General features: G+C 29.8%; 1 protein-coding gene across 4 annotated transcripts in view; it reads left to right on the top strand.

Annotated features, from left to right (window-relative positions):
* The window catches only part of LOC119601049 (MOB kinase activator-like 2), a 165,692-nt gene that overhangs the window by 93,142 nt on the left and 47,109 nt on the right, over positions 1–25,441 (top strand). The window contains exon 1 of one of the 4 annotated variants that reach the window (XM_037951742.1): positions 9,533–11,064. The exons of the other annotated variants lie outside the window; for them this stretch is intronic. Coding sequence (XP_037807670.1) covers positions 9,800–11,064 — 1,265 coding nt within the window. The 5' untranslated portion in view covers positions 9,533–9,799. Of the gene's footprint in view, positions 1–9,532; positions 11,065–25,441 lie in introns of those variants that run through there. 4 annotated transcript variants of the gene reach the window in all.

Raw genomic sequence — 25,441 nt, 5'->3', positions numbered from 1 at the left:
CTGCCGCCGATGACGTTAATGATAAACAAAAAAATACCTTTTAATATAATTCATCGAAAGAAAGAAGAAATGATGTGAGAGAAAATAAAATTTCGTATGCAAAACATTCATTTGGTTGGTTTAATTTTTATTTTTATTTTCTGTTTCTATTTTTTTTTTGTTTTTGTTACCAATTGCAAGTTCAAGTATACAATTTTGAATATTTTTGTTGTTGTTTTTTTTTATTTAATTCACTTCACTATCTAAAATATGTTTGTGCATACAATACACTGTGTTTTTTTCGTTATTTTTATAATTTTTACGTTTTAAGAATTCTTAAAAAAGAAAGTTTTTTTTTTTTGTTTTTGTCTTTCGTTCAGTGGATGTTGATTATAAATATTAAAATACTGCTAGTGTTTATAAAGAGGGTTATTTTATTTCAGTTTTTTTTCTACTTTTTTTTTCAAACAATAATAATAAAAGTGTTAGTTCGTGCTTAATTTATGATTTTTTTTTTAAGTTTAAAAGAAAAGCTACAGTAAGATTTCTTTGTAAAGAAAAACATATACACTTCCTAGAGAAAGATATAGAGTTGATAATTCTTTTATATTTTAAAGTTTTTCTTTGAAATGTGTAAATTTATTTGGTTTAAACCTCAACAGATAATAAAAAGTACCAGTTCAACATAACAAAGTACCAAAAAACTAACTTTTAAAACAACTATTTCAAAAAAATAAAAAAAAAAATAGAAAAAAAGTAGAATTTTCCATTTTGTGTAATCAGCTGATCTTTGAAGGAAGAGTTGCTTATTAAAACATGTTGTTTTAGTTTAATAAGAACTTGCACTTTTATTGGAAAAAAGTTGCCTTTTTGCAAAAAAGTTCAACTTTTTATAAAAAAAGTTCAAAAAATGTAGACCTTTTTTAGGAATATGTAAAACCAGTTTCTTTATAATTATTTTTATGTTTAAAAAATTGCACTTTTTTAATAAAACATGAATTTCTTAAAGAAACTACCTTAGAAAAAGTTGTTTCTATCGAGAAAATTATCTATTTGTATAAAAGTTTGCAAAAATTGCAAGAAAGTTGCTTTAATTCAAAGAAAAAGATGTACATATTCTTAAAAACATGTAACTTTCTTATTAAAACATGTTGTTTCTGTTTAATAAGAACTTGCACTTTTTTGGGAAAAGTTGACTTTTTGCAAAAAAAAGTTCAACTTTTTATAAAGAAGTTCAAAAAATGTAGACCTTTTTTAAGGAATTTGTTAAACCAGTTTCTTTATAATTATTTTTATGTTGAAAAAGTTTGCACTTTTTTTTTTAAAATTATGAATTTTTAAAAGAAACTTAGAAAATAGTGTTTCTTTCCTATTTGTATAAAAGTTTGCGAAATTTGCAGGAAAGTTGCCTTATTTCAAAGAAAAAGATGTCTTCTTAAGTTGTTCGTGTTTAACAAGAACTTGCACTTTTATGGAAAATTTTGCCTTTTTGCAAAAAAAGTTCAACTTTTTATAAAGTAGTTCAAAAAATGTTGCCCTTTTTTAGGTATTTGTGAGTCCTATGAGAAACAAGTTTATTTATTATTATTTTTATATTGAAATAGTTGCCCCTTTTTTGAAAAAATACATGAATTTATAAAAGAAACTGCATTAAATTTCCTATTTGTATAAAAATTTGCAAATATTGCAAGAAATTTGCCTTTTCCAAAGAAAAAAGTTTTCTTAATAAATTTTACTTTTCTTAACTTTAACCTTTTGAGAATAAATGTATTCCTCGAAAAATCCTTTTCAATGAAAAAAACTTGCAAAATCTGGAAAAGGTCACCTTTATTTAAAGTTTTTGAAAAATGCACTATTTGTAGAAAATGTTAATCTTTTGTAAAAACTGTCTTATTTTGAAAAAGTTTCCTTCTCTTTTTTTAAGAAATGGTTTCTTTTATGAATTTTAATTAAAAGTTGCTCATTTACAGAAAATGTTGCCCTATTTTACAAAAAATTTCCTTTTTTTAAAAAAAGTTACCCTCTTCCTTTTTATGAATTTTTGTAAAAAGTTGCTCATTTACAGAAAATGTTGCCCTTTTTGTTAAAAGTTTATTTATCTTTCTTAATAGAAGTTGCATTTTCAAAAACTTTTTCTTGATGAAAAAGTTACAATTTAAAATATGCACATATGCACTTTTTTGGTTCTATTTTTTGATAAAAAAAAAGTTGCACTTTCAAATTTCTATTTAGGAGAGAAGGCAGAACCTTTTTCGTAAGAAAAAATTTGCACTTTTTGCAAAAGTGCCGATGTTTGACGAAACCTTTTACTTTAAAAAAACTGTATTATTTCTGGAAAAAGTTGCACTTCTTTCTTCTAGAAATACTTTTTTGAGAAAAAAATTTGCAAAAATTCAGAAGTTTTCTATTTAAACAAAGTGTATTTTTATGAAAATTTCAAACTTTCAAAATTGCACTTTTTAAAAAAAAGTTGACTTAAAAAGATGCACTTTTTATTGAAAATATTTGCGCTTTTTAAAAAGCAGCTAATGTTATATGAAAAAAGCTGCACTTTTTGAATAACATTTTACTTTAGACTTATTTTTATTTAAAATATTGCCCTTTTTGCAAAAAGTTGCCATTTAAATGAAAATGTTGCCTTTTATTGAAAAAAGTTGCCCTTTTTGCAAAAAGTTGCCTTTTAAATGAAAAAATCTGCATTTTTTATGAAAAATAGTTGCACTTTGTTTGAAAACAGAAGATTTTTTACAAAAAAAGTTGCTCTAGTAGTTTTTTTACTTAAGCATTTCTTTGTAAACACTAAAAAACCCACAATTTCTATTTTTTCCACAATTTCAAGAAATTTAACTTAATTTCTAAGAAAATTAAATCAGAAAACCGTGAAATAATATTCACAGAAATCATCTTTACTTTATGGTTTGTTATCAAATGACATGTTAAACAAAGAAATTATGAGGGCGTAGCATTATTTTCCAAAACTAAGTTAAAATTTTTCAAAGAAACCCAAAAAATATGACCTTTTTATAATGTTGGGTTTTGTTTTATATAACTTGGTTGTTTTTAAACATAACTTTCTCAAAAAAGAAAAGGGGTTGGTTTTTTCTTAGCACCCAATTATTTTTAATATTTTTTCCAAAGGGTACCTTTTTGTTATCAACAAAGTACTTTAAAATCTAATATTTGTAGTTTAATTCAATAAAAACAAAGGGTAGAAAAAGGTTTAGTTGCCATTAGAAACAAAAGCCAGTAAACAACACTTTGAAATGTTCATAACTTTTTAACAAAAATTCAATTAGTGTTTTATTAAGAAAGATTATAATATCTGACTAAATTTTGTTAAGCAATGCAAAAAAAGGATAAACAAAAGTTTTTACTATCTAAAGCCAGGTGATTAAAAAGGTTATTTATTTCAGTTATCCAATGGTCAACATAATAATAACACTTTAATCTTTTAGTTATTATTAATTTACCAAATTTTCCATCTCTTTTAAAGTTGTTTACTATTAACACCAAAATATGTTTACAACGAGTAAATTACTTTACAAATTTCCCCTTGTAATAGTTGACATCACTGGCCATAACATACAAAAAAAATGTTTGATTACTGACATTAACTGTCAGTTTATTTAATGATTTGCTCATCTTTTTTTTTTTGTTTTCATTAATCATTAATTTCACTTACAAAACTAGAAATGAGTTGTTGAATTAAAACATATTAATTTGTTTAAGTATTTTTTTAAGCTAAATAAATAATATAAATCATCAATAGCATATTATTTAACAGACAACTTATTTTTTTAAATAAATAAACAAAAAAAACTGTGACATAATGTAAAATATAAACAGTTGTTTTTTTTAATAAATGTCAAAGTATCAATGTTATTTATAAAGTGATTTGCTTTGTTCTTACTCTCTTTCTACTTTTTATTCTCCCACTCTTTTTTTTAATGTTTAATAGCAGGTATGGGAATTTGAAATTTTGCAATGGAAATGTCTAATGACTTATCTATAGATTGGTCTATGGACTAGTCTATAGACTGGTCTACTGTCTACTATATTGACTTGTCCACAGACTAGTCTATAGACTTACCTACTGATTAGTCTATAGAATTATCTACTGACTAGCCTGTAGACTTGTTTACTAACTAGTCTATAGACTTGTCTTCTGACTTCTCTACTAACTAGTATATAGAATTGTCTACTGATTAGTCTATAGACTTGTCTACCAACTTGTCTATAGGCTTGTCTACCGACTAGTCTATAGACTTGTCTACTGACTAGCCTATAGACTTGTCTACTGACTAGTCTATAGACTTGACTACTAACTAGTCTATAGACCAATCTACTAACTAGTCTATATACCAGTCTACTAACTAGTCTACAGACTTGTCTACTGAAGAGTCTATGGACTAGTTAGTAGTCATGTCTATAGACTTGTCTACTCACTAGTCTATAGACTTGTCTACTGACTAGTTTATAGACTTGTCTACTGACTAGTCTATAAACTTGTCAACTAACTAGTCTATAGACTTGTCTACTGACTAGTCTATAGACTTGTCTACTAACTACTCTATAGATTGATCTGCTAACTAGTCTATAGACTTATCTACCAACTAGTCTATAGACTTATCTACCAACTAGTCTATAGACTTATCTACCAACTAGTCTATCAACTTGTCTACCAACTAGTCTATAGACTTGTCTACCAATTATATACTAGTCTACCAACTAGTCTATAGACTTCGCTACTGACTAGTCTATAGACTTGTCTACTGAATACTTTATAGACTGATCTACTTACTAGTCTATATACTTCTCTACCAACTAGTCTATAGACTTCTCTACTGCCTATTCTATCGACTTCTCTACTGACTAGTCTATCGACTTCTCTACTGACTAGTCTATAAACTTGTCTACTGAATACTTTATAGACTGATCTACTTACTAGTCTATATACTTGTCTACCAACTAGTCTACCGACTAGTCTATAGACTTCTCTACTGACTAGTCTATCGACTTCTCTACTGACTAGTCTATAGACTTGTCTACTAACTACTCTATAGATTGGTCTATTAACTAGTCTATAGACTTATCTACCAACTAGTCTATAGACTTGTCTACCAACTAGTCTATAGACTTGTCTACCAACTAGTCTATAGACTTCGCTACTGACTAGTATATAGACTTGTCTAATGACTAGTCTATAGACTTGTCTACTGACTAGTCTATAGACTAGTCTACTGACTAGTCTATAAACTTGTCTACTGACTAGTCTATAGACTAGTCTATAGACTAGTCGGTAGACTAGTTTATAGACTAGTCTATCGACTTCTCTACTGACTAGTCTATAGACTTGTCTACTGACTAGTCTATAGACTTGTCTACTGACTAGTCTATAGACTAGTCTACTGACTAGTCTATAGACTAGTCTACCAACTAGTCTATAGACTAGTCTATAGACTACCAACTAGTCTATAGACTAGTCTACCAACTAGTCTATAGACTTCTCTACTGACTAGTCTATAGACTTGTCTATTGAATACTTTATAGACTGATCTACTGATCTACTTACTAGTCTGTATGCTGGTCTACTGACTAGTCTATAGACTCTTCTGTTGACTACCCAAGTAGCTTATCTATGGTTTAGTCTGTTGACTAGTCTATGGACTACTCATAATATAAGAAGTACCTAATGTGTCGTGAGAGTACTGCGATATTTTCGATATTTTTCCGTTACGAAAAAAGTACAATAGGTACTAAACTTACCATACCTGTTTAAAACACTAGGCCTGTTTTGATATATTGTTTTATTTATTAATTCATCCAAACAAGAGTGTTAATTAAGTAAAAATTAAAGTAAAACCGATACTAAAACGTTTTGTTATTGTTGTTATTTTTTGACAACGAAGTACTGCTCTCTTAGTTAAGGTTGCCCTATTAACACATTCTAAATAAAATACAAATCAAAATGCTAATTAGCTTTAGAAGCTATTAAATTGTTTTTCAAATGAACAGAGTTGTTTTTGTGTATATTTAGTATAAAATGTGATCATAAACATGTTTTTAATTTTTTTTTTTTTTTCAATAAAAAAATATTGACAGGCTTTGCTTTTGAATAGAACCATTAAATAAAACATTTATTTGTTGTTATTTATTCATTTTATTGTTGAAATTTTAAAAGTAAATAATATTTTAAACAAATTGCTAAATTTGTTTAATAATTAAATTGTAAATAAACAAGCGTTATAATAAACCTCTTAAAGTGTCTAATTAGATTAGGTATTTTTCCCTCATTTTATTTCTTTCTTTCTAATTTCGTAATTTTATTTGTTCATGTCAAATGGACAAACCCCCTTTCATCCCCAACAAATGTTTGACACTCTCTATATCAGCTGTTTCAGAGGGTGGTTTTAAAATTAGTTAAAAACTACAAACTTTGTAACTTTTTATAAAAATATAATTAGTTTTGTTTTAATATTTTAGCAACAAGTTTAATCTGTTTTATAAATTTCTCTTATAATTTCCATATGTTTATTGTTTTTTTTTTTTTATATAAAGTTAGACTTTAATATTTTATATGGCGATAAGAACTTATTAAATATGAAATAATTCCATAAATATTTGTTTGTGGAAAAGAATTTAAATAAAATATTAAAATTGTCTATATAAAAAAACATGTAAATATGAAATCACGCAATTGCGTGATGTTGTGATTTAAATTTTTATTTGTTATTTATTTTTCCTCACAAAATAATTTTATTTCTATGGCCTACACAATTATTGTTGTTTTGAGATTTTTTTCGAAACAAGCTGTGGAAACACTTGCAAATTTTAACATATTTTCACAATATATTTTGTATAATATTGTAATTAATAAATGTCAGAAAAATTGTTTTTAGACATAAAATGGTTTTAATAGAAAATATTTAAGTTAAAAAGAAATTTTTTAGAAAAAAATATTTTTAAAATGGGTTGCATTTCTAAAAATGAAACAATTTTCTTTTTTATTAAATTTTTTATGGAAATATGGCAAAATCCTACTCTGTTTTATTACATATGGCAACCTCAAATTTTTGCTACAGCATTTGACAACTAATGCTAAGGGATAGGAAGTACTATTACTCAAATCGTCAGATCTTTTGAAGACAAAAATCTTTAAAAAAGTTCTCTTTGGCAGACTATAGACTTTAGATTAGACTTTAGACTAGACTACAGACCAGACTATAGACTAGACTATAGATTAGACTATGGACTAGACGATAGACTAGACTATAGATTAGACTAGACTATAAACAAGACTATAGATTAGACTAGTCTTTAGATTTGACTAGACTTTAGATTAGACTTTAGACTAGACTATAGACCAGTCTATAGACTAGACTATAGACTAGACTATAGACTAGACTATAGACTAAACTATAGACTAGACTATAGACTAGACTATAGACTAGACTATAGACTAGACTATAGACTAGACTATAGACTAGACTATAGACTAGACTATAGACTAGACTATAGACTAGACTATAGACTAGACTATAGACTAGACTATAGACTAGACTATAGACTAGACTATAGACTAGACTATGGACTAGACTATAGACTAGACTATAGACTAGACTATAGACTAGACTATAGACTAGACTATGGACTAGACTATAGACTAGACTATAGACTAGACTATAGACTTGACTATAGACTAGACTATAGACTAGACTATAGGCTAGACTATAGACTAAACTATAGACTAGACTATAGACTAGACTATAGATTAGACTATAGACTAGACTATAGATTGGACTATAGACTAGACTATAGACTAGACTATAGATTAGACTATAGACTAGACTATAGATTGGACTATAGACTAGACTATAGACTAGACTATAGACTAGACTATAGACTAGACTATAGACTAGACTATAGACTAGACTATAGACTAGACTTTAGACTAGACTATAGACTATAGACTAGACTATAGACTAGACTACAGACTAAACTATAGACTAGACCAGACTAGACTTGACTAGACTTCACTAGACTTGACTAGACTATAGACTAGACTATAGACTAGACTAGACTATAGACTAGGCTATAGACTAGACTATAGACTAGACTATAGACTAGACTATAGACTAGACTATAGACTAGGCTATAGCTATAGACTAGACTATAGACTAAACTATAAACTAGACTACAGACTAGATTATAGACTAGACTATAGACTAGACTATACATTGGACTATATACTTATCTAGACTAAATACATGAATACATACTAGATTACAGACTAGACTATATACTTGACTACACACTAGATTATAGAGTTGACTTTAGACTAGACTATAAACTAGACTAGATTGGACTACATTTGACTATAAACTTGTCTGTTGACTACTACGTGGACCACTTGTCAATATCGTGGGGATACCGCGTTATTTTGCGATTTAAAAAAGTACTGAAAAAAGTAGTAAAGTCCTTAATATTCCATTTTTGGTACAGAATATATACTTTGCAATACCATTAACAGCAGATATTAAGAAATTTGTGTAAAATTAATTAAAATTAACAAACTATATATTTGATAAACCATTGACAGGTGTGTTTTCCTATAGCAAAAGAGAGGAAATTTGGTAGGAAAATAATTTAAATTTTAAACTGGTTTAGTTACTTAAATTGTGGCAAATATCCTGCCTACATATTCTACTTTTTTTTTGTAATGAGTCTATGACCTATTTAAGTGACACTTTGGAATATGTTTTTCTATATATATTTTATTAAAAGAAAATTTATTATGAGTGGCAGCAACAAGCAAACATTAAAATGATTTATTATAAATTGCAAAATAGTAGTTGCACGCATAATATTAAATTACAAATAAGAAAATGAAAACAAAATAAATCCTAAAGAAAACTAAAATGATAAAAAACTATAAAACTAATAATAAAATATTTACTCAACTCTAAAAGAAACACAACAAAGATTTTTTGCTGTCAACTTAACTACGTACATTAACATTGTCTGTATGTCGTCTGTCGCCGGTCGTCTTGGAAAATTAAAACAAATAAATAAATAGCAAAATATTCCCATGATTTTAAACATGAAATGATTTCAAATTTAGTTTATCTTACCAGTTTTGGTAGCCATTCATTTTAAACATTCATTCACTTACTCACTTACCGCATTATTGTCATAGTTTAATGTCATTTTTCTTCAATTTTTCTCCGGGTTCGTTCTCTCTTTTGGTTTTGTTGTTTGTTCTTAGACAAAGGAAATAAATACGTACGTTTTTGTCTTGTAAATATTTTTCCTTGTAAAAGTAAATATTAACAATGAAAATATAAAGAATAAGAACTTTAAGAGTTAACTTAAGTAAAAGAGATAAATACAGAAAATGAAAAACAAACAAATGAATGAATGTCATCAAACAAATAAATAAATATTACAATAATAAACAGACGACAAACAACGACAAATAAATAAATATTTAACTAATGATCTTAAATTTTATATAAAAAGAACTAGAACTGGAAAAATTAAAGAAAAAAATATTAATATTTTATTGTATTAATAACAACAAAACTGTATTGTGTTTGATTCTTAAAGAAAACAAAAACAAAGAATAATTTTTCCAAAGAGACCAACAAACAAGAAAAATTATGAATATTGTTATTGTTTTAAAGGTAACGGTAACACATTTAGAAAGTGACAAAAACAACAACAACAACTGTGAAATATTAAACTTTTAAAACCAAACAACTCGACAACAAAACAATAAAACCAAAAAATCTAAAATTTGTCTGAAACTAATGCCAAGATAATGTTGAGAACACCTACACATATTGTTGAAATTGGTACAAATGTAACAACGACAACAACAACAAAAACAACACCATTGATATTCCAGGCAGCTGCAGCAGCTACAACAGGTACAAAGTACCAGTATCATGAACAATATACTAACTACAACAAAAAATCAACAGTTAAACAACTACAACAATCATTTATCTATCATCATCAGCAGCAACAGCAAGAAAAGCTGCAACAACAAAAATATCATATTGAAACAAAAACAGCAACAACAACAACCAACGAATATCAATTACCTAGCAAGAAACAGTTACAAGCCGCAAAAACTCTTACCAATACAGCAACAATTGATGGTTGCAACAACAACAACAACAGCAACAGCAAAAAACTAAAGAAAAGTAAGAAATTTTCAACATCATCCTCCTCGTCATCATCCTCAACTACCTCTTCGCTGTCGTCTTCTGGCTGTTCGGCTTTATCAACTACTTCTTCAACAGTCAGCAGTGATTCCTCAACGGTGTCAGCCAAAACCACAAAAACAAATTCATCTTCATCATCGTCAGCTGCTTCGACAGCCTCATCGCAAACAACATTCACATTTAAAGAACATTTACTCAGTCGTGGTCTATTGTCGACAACACCATTTTCGTTTATGAGAACGAAAAAGTCAAAAGCTGCAGCAGCATTAGCAAAAACAGAAACAGAAATTAGAAAAACCTCTAAACGTTTGTTGGATGTGGAAGACAAGACGACAGCAACACGCTTGAGCAACAATAGTAAAAATAAACACAATTGCAATAAAACCGGTGCTGCAATAACAGAAACTAAGTCAACAACAACAACAACTCCAGCAACACGTACGGGTTATTTTTCCAATATTTTAAATAGTAGCAGTAGTAACAATAACAACAATACCAAAAACGTTAATAATAACAACAACCACAATAATAATTATATTAAATCATTTACCACAACAACAAATAACAAAAGTAGATCTATCACTCCTACGCCACCAACACCAACCACTTCGTCCTCACCTTCATCTTTATCATCTCTTACATCTGCGCCTCCTGCAATAGCTGCCTGCAGTGTAGTTGCTCCTCCCTCGTTATTAGTAGCTGTTGCCGTTGCTTCGCCACCCATTGCCACAACAACATCAATGTCACCAACCTCACAAACACCACCGTCATCACGTACCTCGCTTTTCGATTCCTGTCATCGTAAAATACGTTTAATTGGCGGTGGTCCGGTTGCATTTCTGGGCGGTTTAGTTGCGTAAGTTTATTTTCTTTTATTTTCCATTTTTTTGTTTTTTGTTTTTATTTATAATTTTGTCATTGATTGATTTTGATCTGTAGTTGATCGTGCAAGTCTGATTCTTAATCGGATACTTTTGGGCAAACTTTAACACTAAAACAATAATCAGAATATTAATATTCATGAGAGTTCTTTCTCATGGTCATTTTCGGATTAAATTCAAAATCGGGGCCCGAAGTATTTTCAGTAATCAACAAAAGTTGGAAGCCATCGGAAGTCCCCCAAATAAACATCTTAATTATTTGACGGATGTTCTGAAATATGGTCTTATGGAACATTTCCTTTACTATTTCCAACTAGACCTTTTGACAAATGTAATTTGATATTTCCTTTAGATATTTCAGATCATGATTTGCATTTCTATAGATCGGTACAGGCACTTAAAACATGATACTGGAATGTAGAAAACTACACAACTTGATCTGTGTTTTTGTCCATACTATTCTAAGACATTTCTTAGACTATTCTATAGTTTACGTTTGCCTATATAGATCGTTTTTAAAAACCAATCGGAACTTTTTATAAATTTGATTAGATTCGTAATGGAGAAACTTTAGATCATCTCATAGAAACTTTAGATCTATAGACCATTCTTATAGATCGGGGCTAAACGACTGTAATTAGATTCGTAATTAAGATACTTTAGATCATAAAAGAGGAGATTTGCGTTCTTTTAAATCGGAACTTACTGACCCAAAAGATTACTGGTCTTTTTCTGTGCTAGAGACAGAAATTGAGCAACTTAGTCGTTATTTCCCTCGATATTCCCCCAATATAGATCCCAGTAGGAACTAACCGAACTTTTTAAGAAATTTGATTCGATCTGTTAGTCATTTAAAAACGTCCGATCATAAAACCAAAACGGAACTAAGAGTTCTTGTAGTTCGGGACCGTTACTGTTACTTAAAGAATGGAAGAAGCCGACTCAAAAAAAAGGTCGAACAGCTGAAAATTGCGAAGTTTTACCTTACAAGAACCATGCGATAATTTAAACAAATTTGATTAGATCTGTTAGTTGCATATCTTTTAGACCTTTTACGGATCCACCAAAGATGGATCTAATCTATACAAGACTTTGCTGGTTTTATAATGATGAAAGAGGACTAGAAGAAAATAGTACAAGTTGAACTTGTGAAAACCATTCAGAACTATTGCTCAAACTGTTAGATCCATTAATAACACACATTTTAGATAGTTCAGATCATGGATAAGACTTGTACAAGGATTTCTTAGTTTGTGTTCTTTAAGACCATCTAGACCATAACACAAGAGTGCCCTGAAATACTTTAAATACTACAGTTTTGACTAAGACCCTAATAGGTCTTGAAATTTATCTAATTTCATGTACTTTCTATTCATTTTTAAACTTTCAAAGTATAACTTAATTCGCTAAGATCTCGTGCTTTTGCTAAACTTTTAAAAGCTTTCAAAGTTTGTTAATTGATCCCAGTAATATGACAATTATAATCCTAAGTATTTTGTTATAAAATTTTGAAACAAAATGCCACCATATTTTGCAATTTTGCAACACCCTCTACATACATTTTGCCCCGTAGCTTTTATAGTAATTAAATTCTTAATATCTTCAGTTTTACAAAATTTTCTAATATGACATTTTGTCAGAAACATTTAATGTTCTCTTGTATGTATGTATTTGTGTTGTAGCAAATTTGTTGTTTATATTTTTATATTTATTATATTTTCTGTCAACCTAAAATGTCGTTTAAAAGTTGCCAGCAACAAGAACAACAATTTCTGCCATAAACAGAGCACCATCACCACCACCACCTACACTCTCATCATAAATTATTGTCATGAGTTTAATAAACTTGTTAAACATCCCAAAACACCCAGAGATAGACAGACAGACATTTGATATTGTGTATGGTCTATTTTTTGTTTAACCTATTTATTATTTTGAGTGTAAATAAAAATTTATCTTTTGGGTAACAAGAAGAACAAGTTTTGTTCTTTTTAAATTTTTAGTTTTCTTCTTAAAGTAGATTGTAAAGTTGTTTATATAGAACAAAATTGATGTGAGACAGTAAAAGAGTAGCTCAGTGATGAAGGCAAATTATCTTGGCAAAATTGTGCAAAATAAGATTGCAACTGTCACACTATTACATCTTTGGAATAGTTGAAAAGATTTAGTTTTTTTAAAGCTTATGACATTTCTCTTTTACTTACTTTTATTGGACTAGTCAAGGAACTAAATTGTCTATGGGCCAGTCTATGGAATAGTCCATGAACTATTGTATGGAATAGTCTATGAACTAATATATGAACTAGTCTATTAACTAGTTCGTCAACTAGTCTTTTGACTAGTCAATGAACTAGTCTATGGAAAGGTATATTAACTAGACTATGGACTAGTCTATGGATTAGACTATGAACTAGGCTATGGACTAGACTATGAACTAGTCTACGGATTAGTCTATTGACTAGCCTATGGGCTAGCCTCTTAACTAGTCTCTGGACTAGTCTACGCAATAGTTTACGGACGAATCTATGAGAAGGCTATGGACTAGGCTATGGACTAGTCTCTGAGAAGGTCTATGGCCTCGTCTTTGAACTAGTCTATGGACAAGTTTATGAACTAGTCTTTGAACTAGTCTCTGAACCAGTCTACTGACCATTCTATGAACTAGTCTATGGAGTAGTCTATTGACTAGGCTATGGACTAGTCTATTGACTAGGCTATGGACTAGTCTATTGACTAGGCTATGGACTAGTCTATTGACTAGACTACACATTAGTCAATGAGAAGGTCTATGGATTATTCTATGAACTAGTATATGGACTAATCTATGAACTAGTCTTTTGACTAGGCTATTTACTAGTCTATTGACTAGGCTATGTACTCGTCTATTGAGTAGGCTATGGACTAGTCAATAGACTAGTGTCTTTACAAGTATACTTACAAGTTTACGGACAAGTCTATGAGAAGGTCTATGGACTAGCATGTGGACTGGTCTATGGACTACCAAATTGACTTCTCAATGGACTAGTCTATGGACTTACATATGGACTAGCATATGGACTAGTCTATGTACTAGTCTATGGGCTAGCATATGGACTAGCATATGGACTATCATATAGACTAGTCTATGGGCTAGCATATGGACTAGCATATAGACTAGTCTATGGCCTTGTATATGAGATTAGTCTGTGAACTGGTCTATGGAGTAGTGCATTGACTATGCTATGGACTAGTCTATAAATAAGTCTATAGACTATTCTAAGATCTAGTCTATGGACTAGTCTACTGACTAGGCTATGGACTAGTTTATTGAATAGTCTACGGACTAGTTTGCACACTTGTCTTTTAGAAGGTCTATGGACTTATTCATGAACTAGTCTATGGAAAAGTCCATGAACTACTGTATGGATTATTCTATGAACTAGTCTCTGGACTATACTCTGAACTATTCCCTGGCCTATTCTCTGGACAAAACTATGTACAAGTTTATGGACTATTCTATTGAGAGGTTTAATGACTAGTCTACAGATTACTCTATTGTCTAGTCAATATCAATCAACAGAATGGTCCGTAGACTTGTACATAGTATAGTCCGTAGTCTAGTCCAATGTCTATTCCATAGATTAGTCACTAGACTAGTCACTATTCTTTCTTTCTCTTTAAAATAACGAAATCGCAGTTATTTGTTAGAATGTTGCCATATTTTTATTCAAAGTGGCGAAATTAAGGTAGATATAGTAAAAGTATGGCCATATTTTTATAATTTTTTGTTTTGCAATTATGCAAAGTACATTTACAAGCTTTTGTAATCTAAAATTTATTTTGTAAAATATTAGCTTTTCCTTCCTTTAACATGTTACTCTGTGAGATTTCATTTTATTATTGTCCCCCTATTAAACTATTACCTTTTTGTTTGCTAGCATGGGACTGTAAAGACCCTAAAATAATTCCTTTAAATTAATCTCTTTCATGCTAATTTTAGACAAATCGTGTGACATGGAATATTATTTTGCATTGACGTACGATTTCTAGTTTATTTTTGGCAAACATTAATTTGTCTTTTTATTTTTGTTAAATTACTACCAAATAGAAGACAACAATTGAAAGGCAAATAGTAATCAATATGTTTTACATGAACCACGAGCAGAATTACCAAAAAAATACCAAAATAAATTGATCTAAAAAAAATTTGAATGTAAATAATTTTAACGAATCTGTTAAAGTTTTTAATTGGTTTAAAATCAATAACATTAAATAACTACTATTAAAAGCTAGGAAAACAACAGTTATTATTACTTAAAACAACAAAAAACTTAATTAATTTTGTTTGTTTAAACTTTAAAGAGATTAAATGTACAAATAAGAAAAAGTTGAATAAACTTTTAAGTAAAAAATCTCAGAACTGATTAAAACTTAACTTAAGTTTAAGTGTATTTATGTGCAATAATACGTTTTTTATTTTTACAACATTGCAACTTGAGATTTTAGTAGGGGTATTCATTGCATAAGACAAATAGTAAACATGTCATAACTTGTTGTATTTTGTTTTAATATGTTAAAGGGAAAGAAGTGGAATTTTAAGAATTTCCGCCCCTGGATTATTGTTTTATTAATGCCTCAGAAAATATTTATTCTTTGAACACCCTAATATGTATACCACTGATTTGTTGTAGTAGATTGAAATACAATTCAAAGTTTTGTATTTCTGTGGGAATCTTATTGGATTTAAAAACAAACTTTTATTCCTTCTTGTGCAAAATGTTTAAAAGTTGTTTTTTTATAGTTTTTTCTTTATTTTTTCCTACATTTTGCAAAAAAGAATACATAAATATATATACATTTTATTACATTTATCTTTGTACAAGTACAAAGTGTATTAAATAAAATTAAAACCACATTTAGTAATTTCCTTATTATAAACAATCAGCAAATAGTTCGCAATCAAACCACAATATTAAATATTTTCACTTCATCATCGTTTAATTTTGTAATATTTAATATTAATAATGTTAGTTTTTCTTTCTGTAGCTTTTAAATTGTCAGCAATAAATAAAATTATAATTTTCTATGCCATCTATCTATCCGATCATCCATCATATTTTTTTCCTTTGCCTTTTGTTGACAGAGTTTAATAATACCTGTTTTGTTTGTTGTTGTTCCCTTTCGCCTCCTTCTACTTTTTCTATAACTTTATTGTTGCTAAGTTTACTTAAAACTCCTTTTCTCTCTCCTGTGATACTTAATTGCAGAAGTGGTTAATTGCAATTGAAAAACATTTCGGGTCTTTGGGTCTTGACTGGAATATGGACTAGTCTATGAACTAATCTGTTGACTATTCTATAGAATATTCTATGAACTAGTATATGGACTAGTCTATTGACTAGGCTAAGTACTAGACTATTGACTAGGCTAAGAGCTAGACTATTGACTAGTCTCCTTCTAGTGTATGGACTAGTTTACGCACTAGTCTAGAAAAAGTTCATGGACTAGTCTATGGACTATTCTATGAACTAGTATATGGACTAATCTATGGATTATTCTATGAACTATCTATTCTATGAACTAGTCTATTGTCTGATCTATTGACTAGTCTATTAATAATTCTATAGACTTTTCTATGAACTAGTATATGAGACTAGTCTCTGGACTAATTTATGGACTAGTTTATTTACTCCTGCATGGACTAGTCTATTTACAGGTCTAGACTATTGACTAGGCTATGGACTAGTCTATTGACTATTCTATGAACTAGTATATGTACTGATCTATTGACTATGCTATGGGCTAGTATATGAACTAGTCTGTTCACAATTCTATAGACTATTCTATGAACTAGTATATGAGACTATTGAGACTAGTTTATTTACTCCTGTATGGATTAGTCTATTTACAGGTCTCTTTACTAGTATCTTGACTCGTCTATAACTAGTCTATTGACTTGTCTATTTACTAATCTATGGACTAGTCTATCTATTGACTAGTCTGTGGGCTAATCCATGGATTAGTCTAGAAACTTATCTATAGTCTCTGATCTAGTCTATTTAATAGTCTCTTGACTAGTCTATTTACTGGTCTATGGACTAGTCAATTGACTAGTCTCTGGAGTAGTATACGGACTAATTCATTTACTGTTCTATGAACTATTCTCTGGAAGAGTCAATTGACGAGTCCATTTACAGATCTATGGACTAGTATATGACTAGTCTTTAAACTATTCTATTCACTTGTCTGTGGACTAACTAGTCTAGAAACTTCTCTAATGACTAGTCCTTTACTGGACTATATACTGGACTATGAACTAGTCTCTTAACTAAACTATTTACTAGTCTTTTGACTAATCTATTTTCTGGTCTATGGACTAGCCTATTGACTGCGACTAGTATGTGGACTATGGGCAGTATATTTACTAGTCTCTTGACTAGTCTATGGAGTAATCTATTTACTGATCTATGGATTACTCTATTGACTAGTCTGTAGACTTGTTTATGATCTAATCTGTGGACTAATATATGTACTAGTCTATTTACTGGTCTATGAACTAGTCTATTGACTGGTTTATTGACTATGAACTGGTCTATTGATTAGTCTATTTACTAATCTCTTGACTAGTCTATTTAGTGGTTTAAGGACTGATCTATTGTCTAATCTATGTACAAGACTATAAACTGACTAGTCCATAGGATAGAAAATTCACTAGTCCATAGATTCGTTTATAGACTAGACCATAAACGAGTCAATAGTTTATCGACTAGACCATAGATTAATCCAGAGACTACTCAATAGATTCGTTTATGTACTAGTTTATGCACTAGTCTATGTTCTAGTCTATGAACTAGACTATGTATGTATATGTATTAATCTATGGTTTATTCTGTTGACTAATCGATTAATAGTATATTTTCTAGCTTAAGAACTAGTTTATGGATTATTCTAACTAATTAATTAACTAATCTATAAAGTACTATTATACTTAATTCTCCATCCCTGCTTTATAGCGTAACCAGACTTGTTATTCCTACTTCTTAAAGTGTTAAAATTGTTTTTGCTTCTGAATTTCCTGTTTCGTTAGTAATGACACTCTCTCATGACTTGTCATTTATACATAAATGTTAAAGTATTTGTGTCTTGTATATTTACAATACCCCTCCACACACAGCTGTTGGATTTTTTTCTCTCTCTATATGTCCGTCTGTGTTTTAGCAAGGTTCCTGTTTGTTATTGGGATGACGTTATTAGTTAGTACTGGGTTGTCATTGTTGTTTACCTGGTTTTCTTCTGCTGACTTGTTTATTATTATTGTTGTTGTTTTAAATGTAAGTAGTGATTGTTTTTCTTTGCTGTAAGAGTGCGTCCAGTACTCGTTGTACACTCTCTAAGTTACTTGCCATAGCATGTTATTTAACTAACTGTGTCACATTGACCTGCTCCAACAAACTAGATAATAATTATAGCAACAACAGCAAAAACAACAATAACAGCAGCAGTGTAAACATTAACTAACTACCACAATTTATTTATTTGCTTTTCTACTTTATTTACTTTGTAGCGTCAGTAGAAATTGGAAAGGACTTTAGTATGTATCCAACATCAAAAAAATCAATTTTCTTAAGTAACTAAAAATGTTTAGTATTAAAGTCATAAATAATTCTATCAGATATTCTATCAAGAAGTTTCAGCAAAATCGGAAAAATTCTGAAATTTTTCTAGATGTGTATATCAAAAGATAGATTTACGAAACACCTTTTAATTGATATACATTTTGTCTTTATGAAAAAGAGAGAGTTCTCATAAAATTTTCTCCCTTTAACCCGTCAGCTTACCATACAAACAATCTAATACTTATAACTAATACAAAGTTGTGTAGTTTATTCCCAATATAAATATTACTGTCTGCCTGTGTCTATCTATCTAACTTGTGCAGGATTTCTTGATTTGTAGATAAGAGACGTTTGGGAATGTTGGATGAAAAAAGTTATATTTGTTATCTTTTACTTAAAGGTTTTTCTATGTATTAATGCCGGAAGTTTTTTATTAATATATACATGAACGACATACATAGTTATAGTAGTAGGACTGTCTGTAAGTGATTTGTGTGCTAGTTTTCAAAATCAACTTCCTACATGACAGAATAAATCTTTGAAAGGGTGTTAAAAACGAGTGGCCAAAAGCAGACAATTCAAACGGTTATTTGTTAATGTTTTAAGGCAGTTTTATAGAGGTTTTGAAGCAAATTAGTTATTTGTTTTAAGTATTATATGAATAAATTAGATATTTAGAACTACAATCCAACAAGATTCTAAAGGGAACTATTCTTAAGCGGTAAGAATGGTTTAGTTTTGGCTTTAGTCCTTTATTAAAGAGAATTTTTAAACAAATTTAAGAAATTGCAAATAGATCTTTAATAAATAGACTAGACTATAGACTAGACTATAGACTAGACTATAGACTAGACTATGGACTAGACTATAGACTAGACTATGGACTAGACTATAGACTACACTATAGACTAGATTATAGACTTCACTATAGACTACACTATAGACTAGACTATAGACTAGACTATAGACTAGACTATAGACTAGACTATAGACTAGACTATAGACAAGACTATAGACTAGACTATAGACTAGACTATAGACTAGACTATAGACTAGACTATAGACTAGACTATAGACTAGACTATAGACAAGACTATAGACAAGACTATAGACTAGACTATAGACTAGACTATAGACTAGACTATAGACAAGACTATAGACTAGACTATAGACTAGACTATAGACTAGACTATAGACTAGACTATAGACTAGACTATAGACTAGACTATAGACTAGACTATAGACAAGACTATAGACTAGACTATAGACTAGACTATAGACTAGACTATAGACTAGACTATAGACTAGACTATAGACTAGACTATAGACTAGACTATAGACTAGACTATAGACTAGACTATAGACTAGACTATAGACAAGACTATAGACTAGACTATAGACTAGACTATAGACTAGACTATAGACTAGACTATAGACTATAGACTAGACTATAGACTAGACTATAGACTAGACTATAGACTAGACTATAGACTAGACTATAGACTAGACTATAGACTAGACTATAGACTAGACTATAGACTAGACTATAGACTAGACTATAGACTAGACTATAGACTAGACTATAGACTAGACTATAGACTAGACTATAGACTAGACTATAGACTAGACTATAGACTAGACTATAGACTAGACTATAGACTAGACTATAGACTAGACTATAGACTAGACTATAGACTAGACTATAGACTAGACTATAGACTAGACTATAGACTAGACTATAGACTAGACTATAGACTAGACTATAGACTAGACTATAGACTAGACTATAGACTAAGACTATAGACTAGACTATAGACTAGACTATAGACTAGACTATAGACTAGACTATAGACTAGACTATAGACTAGACTATAGACTAGACTATAGACTAGACTATAGACTAGACTATAGACTAGACTATAGACTAGACTATAGACTAGACTATAGACTAGACTATAGACTAGACTATAGACTAGACTATAGACTAGACTATAGACTAGACTATAGACTAGACTATAGACTAGACTATAGACTAGACTATAGACTAGACTATAGACTAGACTATAGACTAGACTATAGACTAGACTATAGACTAGACTATAGACTAGACTATAGACTAGACTATAGACTAGACTATGACTAGACTATAGACTAGACTATAGACTAGACTATAGACTAGACTATAGACTAGACTATAGACTAGACTATAGACTAGACTATAGACTAGACTATAGACTAGACTATAGACTAGACTATAGACTAGACTATAGACTAGACTATAGACTAGACTATAGACTAGACTATAGACTAGACTATAGACTAGACTATAGACTAGACTATAGACTAGACTATAGACTAGACTATAGACAGACTATAGACTAGACTATAGACTAGACTATAGACTAGACTATAGACTAGACTATAGACTAGACTATAGACTAGACTATAGACTAGACTATAGACTAGACTATAGACTAGACTATAGACTAGACTATAGACTAGACTATAGACTAGACTATAGACTAGACTATAGACTAGACTATAGACTAGACTATAGACTAGACTATAGACTAGACTATAGACTAGACTATAGACTAGACTATAGACTAGACTATAGACTAGACTATAGACTAGACTATAGACTAGACTATAGACTAGACTATAGACTAGACTATAGACTAGACTATAGACTAGACTATAGACTAGACTATAGACTAGACTATAGACTAGACTATAGACTAGACTATAGACTAGACTATAGACTAGACTATAGACTAGACTATAGACTAGACTATAGACTAGACTATAGACTAGACTATAGACTAGACTATAGACTAGACTATAGACTAGACTATAGACTAGACTATAGACTAGACTATAGACTAGACTATAGACTAGACTATAGACTAGACTATAGACTAAACTATAGACTAGACTATAGACTAGACTATAGACTAGACTATAGACTAGACTGTAGACTAGACTATAGACTAGACTATAGACTAGACTGTAGACTAGACTATAGACTAGACTATAGACTAGACTATACACTAGACTATAGACTAGACTGTAGACTAGACTATAGACTAGACTATTGTCAAATATTGTAGTCTAGTCTATCGCCTACTATATATTCTAAATCGGGCGAATTCTAGCGGTTTTTTGACATGGTTTTACGGGAATCGGTGAAAAAATATTGGCAACAATGTTTACAACATAGGCAAAGGGCTCTCTTATGATTTTTTTTGCTTCTTGGCAATTGAACCTTATATTTTAAAAAAATCAAAATATAATTTTTTTTTCAAATAAAAATCAAATTAAATTTGTTAAAAAAAAAACAGCTTAAGAAACGAAAACAAAAACAAAGCAATTTATAATATTTATGACCTTGTTTAATTAGCCAAATAATTGTACTCGTATTTCCATTTTTTTTCTCATTCTTTGATGACTACATTTGATCTTTCCATACAGATTTTCACAAGTCACTGAACTATTTAAAAATTTATATAATTAAAATGAACAAAATACAATAAATAATAAAAAACACAAAACAACAGTATTAAATAAATGATTTTTAATAATTTTTTTTTTTTGAACCATTTACAAACCAACTTAACAACCGACAATGACCGACCATTGATCAACAACAAACAGCCCATATTCACTCATTCTTGATTTCTGCGCTTTATATATTTATTGGGGTTTCAGTACTGAAAGTCAAGGCCAATTTATAGAGCAAAAAAAATAACAACAACCATAAAGTGTACTATTAATACTGCTACAAAATGCTATTGCTATTTTTTCCCCATACGAAATGTTATTTAAATTTTATTGTATATTTTATTTTATTTCTATTACAGTAGTTTTCCGATTTAACAAACATTCGTTTCTACGAACATCGCCTTTAGCGAACTATCAATATTTTTACATTGAGTACCTTACATAACGAACAAAAAATATGTTTTGTACTCAGTTTAACGAACAAATATAAATAAAATAATTTAAATTAGAGTTAAATTAACAAAAATAACTAAAAATCATGTCAGAAAAGCTTCGACGTTATTACTTTTCCATTGCTTTCGAATATGGATTTCAAGAGTTGATTTTTTCTAATTTAGTAAAATGAATATTTTAGATAATCTGAGATTTTTTTATTAAAGATTTATACAAAAATATGAGATAATCAAATCCACAATCCTTAATGTCGCAAAAACTAATGTCGATCGAATTAGAAAATCGAAACAAAAAATGTTTAGAGAGGCCAAAGTATACTTTTCTAGAAGCTCGTGCTCAACCCGAATTTGGCCTCAGAATTTGAAATCATAGAAATTGGTGTTCAAAATAAAGACTTAGCCAATCGTATACCTTAACATTTCGCTTTTATTTTTCGCCAAACTAACAAGTCCTCACTGTGACCATAATTTTTTCCAATTCTAAGAATTGGAAACGATATGTTATAGAATAAACAATATAAATAGTTTTTCTTTTGGAAAAAGGATATTTACAGGAATAGCTGTGAAATAAAGGAAAAATATTTCAAAAAACTTTGGAATCAGATATCTCAAAGAATGAAAACGATGAAACTGTGAAACAATGAAACGCTTTAATAACTTTACATTAATCTATTTCCTAAGGAATTCTGAGGCCAGGTTCAGATTCATCGCAATTCCAGCCATTGGGTTTAAACTTCTTTAAGAATTATGTCGTCCGAGTGCTTTTCCAGAACGTAGATTAGTTATACGAAATAAACTGAGTTTTTTCAAATTTCTTTATTGTTTTTACATTGTGATATAAATTGCTAGTTTTTCATAAAATTCTTATAAAATGTTGTCTAAAGAAATTATATTTCCTGGAACATATTTTTATAAATTAGATTTTATGTAATTTTAATTATTTATGTACCCAAAAGACACTTTCGAGTTAGTACTGCATATAACGAACTTTTCGATTTAACGAACAGGCCTGACAACATATAGGTTCGTTAAATCGAAAAACTACTGTATCTAAAGGCATTATAAAAGTTCAAATTTAAAATAAATACCTTGAATAAACAATTGAAACAGCGGTGAACTGAACCAGGCAATAAACTGCTGTTGACCAGTCAACCAACCAAACCAAACATTTAAACTATAACGGCCAGTGGTCTCTCTTACACGTACGTGTTGTATGAACAGCAAACCTCTAACATAAAAATTCATTCATTTAGATAAAAAGAAACCCCCCTCCGGACCATTGAACAACCGTTTAAAAGATATTAAACAAACCGTTGTCAATCAATTGACAGCAGTTTGAACAACAAATTTAAATGCAAAAAATAAAACTAACGACGTCATAAAAGTTCAACAACAGCAACAACAACTGCTAAAATATATTGTAACAAATGTTGCCAACTATTTTTGGTCAGTGGCAGGCATGGAAAATTCAGTACTTTAGTACTTTTTAATATCGAAAATACCACAGTACCATAGTCTATAATCTAGTCTATAGTATAGTCTATATTCTAGTCTATGGTCTAGTCTATAGTCTAGTCTGTAGTCTAGTCTATGGTCTAATCTATAGTCTAGTCTATAGTCTAGTCTATAGTCTAGTCTATAGTCTAGTCTATAGTCTAGTCTATAGTCTAGTCTATAGTCTAGTCTAGTCTAGTCTAGTCTAGTCTATAGTCTAGTCTATAGTCTAGTCTATAGTCTAGTCTATAGTCTAGTCTATAGTCTAGTCTATAGTCTAGTCTATAGTCTAGTCTATAGTCTAGTCTATAGTCTAGTCTATAGTCTAGTCTATAGTCTAGTCTATAGTCTAGTCTATAGTCTAGTCTATAGTCTAGTCTATAGTCTAGTCTATAGTCTAGTCTATAGTCTAGTCTATAGTCTAGTCTATAGTCTAGTCTATAGTCTAGTCTATAGTCTAGTCTATAGTCTAGTCTATAGTCTAGTCTATAGTCTAGTCTATAGTCTAGTCTATAGTCTAGTCTATAGTCTAGTCTATAGTCTAGTCTATAGTCTAGTCTATAGTCTAGTCTATAGTCTAGTCTATAGTCTAGTCTATAGTCTAGTCTATAGTCTAGTCTATAGTCTAGTTTATAGTCTAGTCTATAGTCTAGTCTATAGTCTAGTCTATAGTCTATAGTCTAGTCTATAGTCTAATCTATAGTCTAGTCTATAGTCTAGTCTATAGTCTAGTCTATAGTCTAGTCTATAGTCTAGTCTATAGTCTAGTCTATAGTCTAGTCTATAGTCTAGTCTATAGTCTAGTCTATAGTCTAGTCTATAGTCTAGTCTATAGTCTAGTCTATATTCTAGTCTATAGTCTAGTCTATAGTCTAGTCTATAGTCTAGTCTATAGTCTAGTCTATAGTCTAGCCTATAGTCTAGTCTATAGTCTAGTCTATAGTCTAGTCTATAGTCTAGTCTATAGTCTAGTCTATAGTCTAGTCTATAGTCTAGTCTATAGTCTAGTCTATAGTCTAGTCTATAGTCTAGTCTATAGTCTAGTCTATAGTCTAGTCTATAGTCTAATCTATAGTCTAGTCTATAGTCTAATCTATAGTCTATAGTCTAGTCTATATTCTAATCTATGGTCTATAGTCTAGTCTATAATCTAGTCTATAGACTAGTCTATAGTCTAGTCTATAGCCTAGTCTATAGTCTAGTCTATAGTCTAGTCTTTAGTCTAGTCTAGTCTAGTCTAGTCTAGTCTGTCTAGTCTATTGTCTAGTCTATAGTCTAGTCTATTGCCTAGTCTAGTCTATAATGTAGTC

This window comes from Lucilia sericata, unplaced genomic scaffold (genome assembly GCF_015586225.1).
Source record: "Lucilia sericata isolate MDLA Ls3-8-SP2 unplaced genomic scaffold, ASM1558622v1 Contig000140F_arrow, whole genome shotgun sequence".
Classification (NCBI taxonomy): domain Eukaryota; kingdom Metazoa; phylum Arthropoda; class Insecta; order Diptera; family Calliphoridae; genus Lucilia; species Lucilia sericata.
This window is presented reverse-complemented; position numbering and strand designations above follow the sequence as displayed.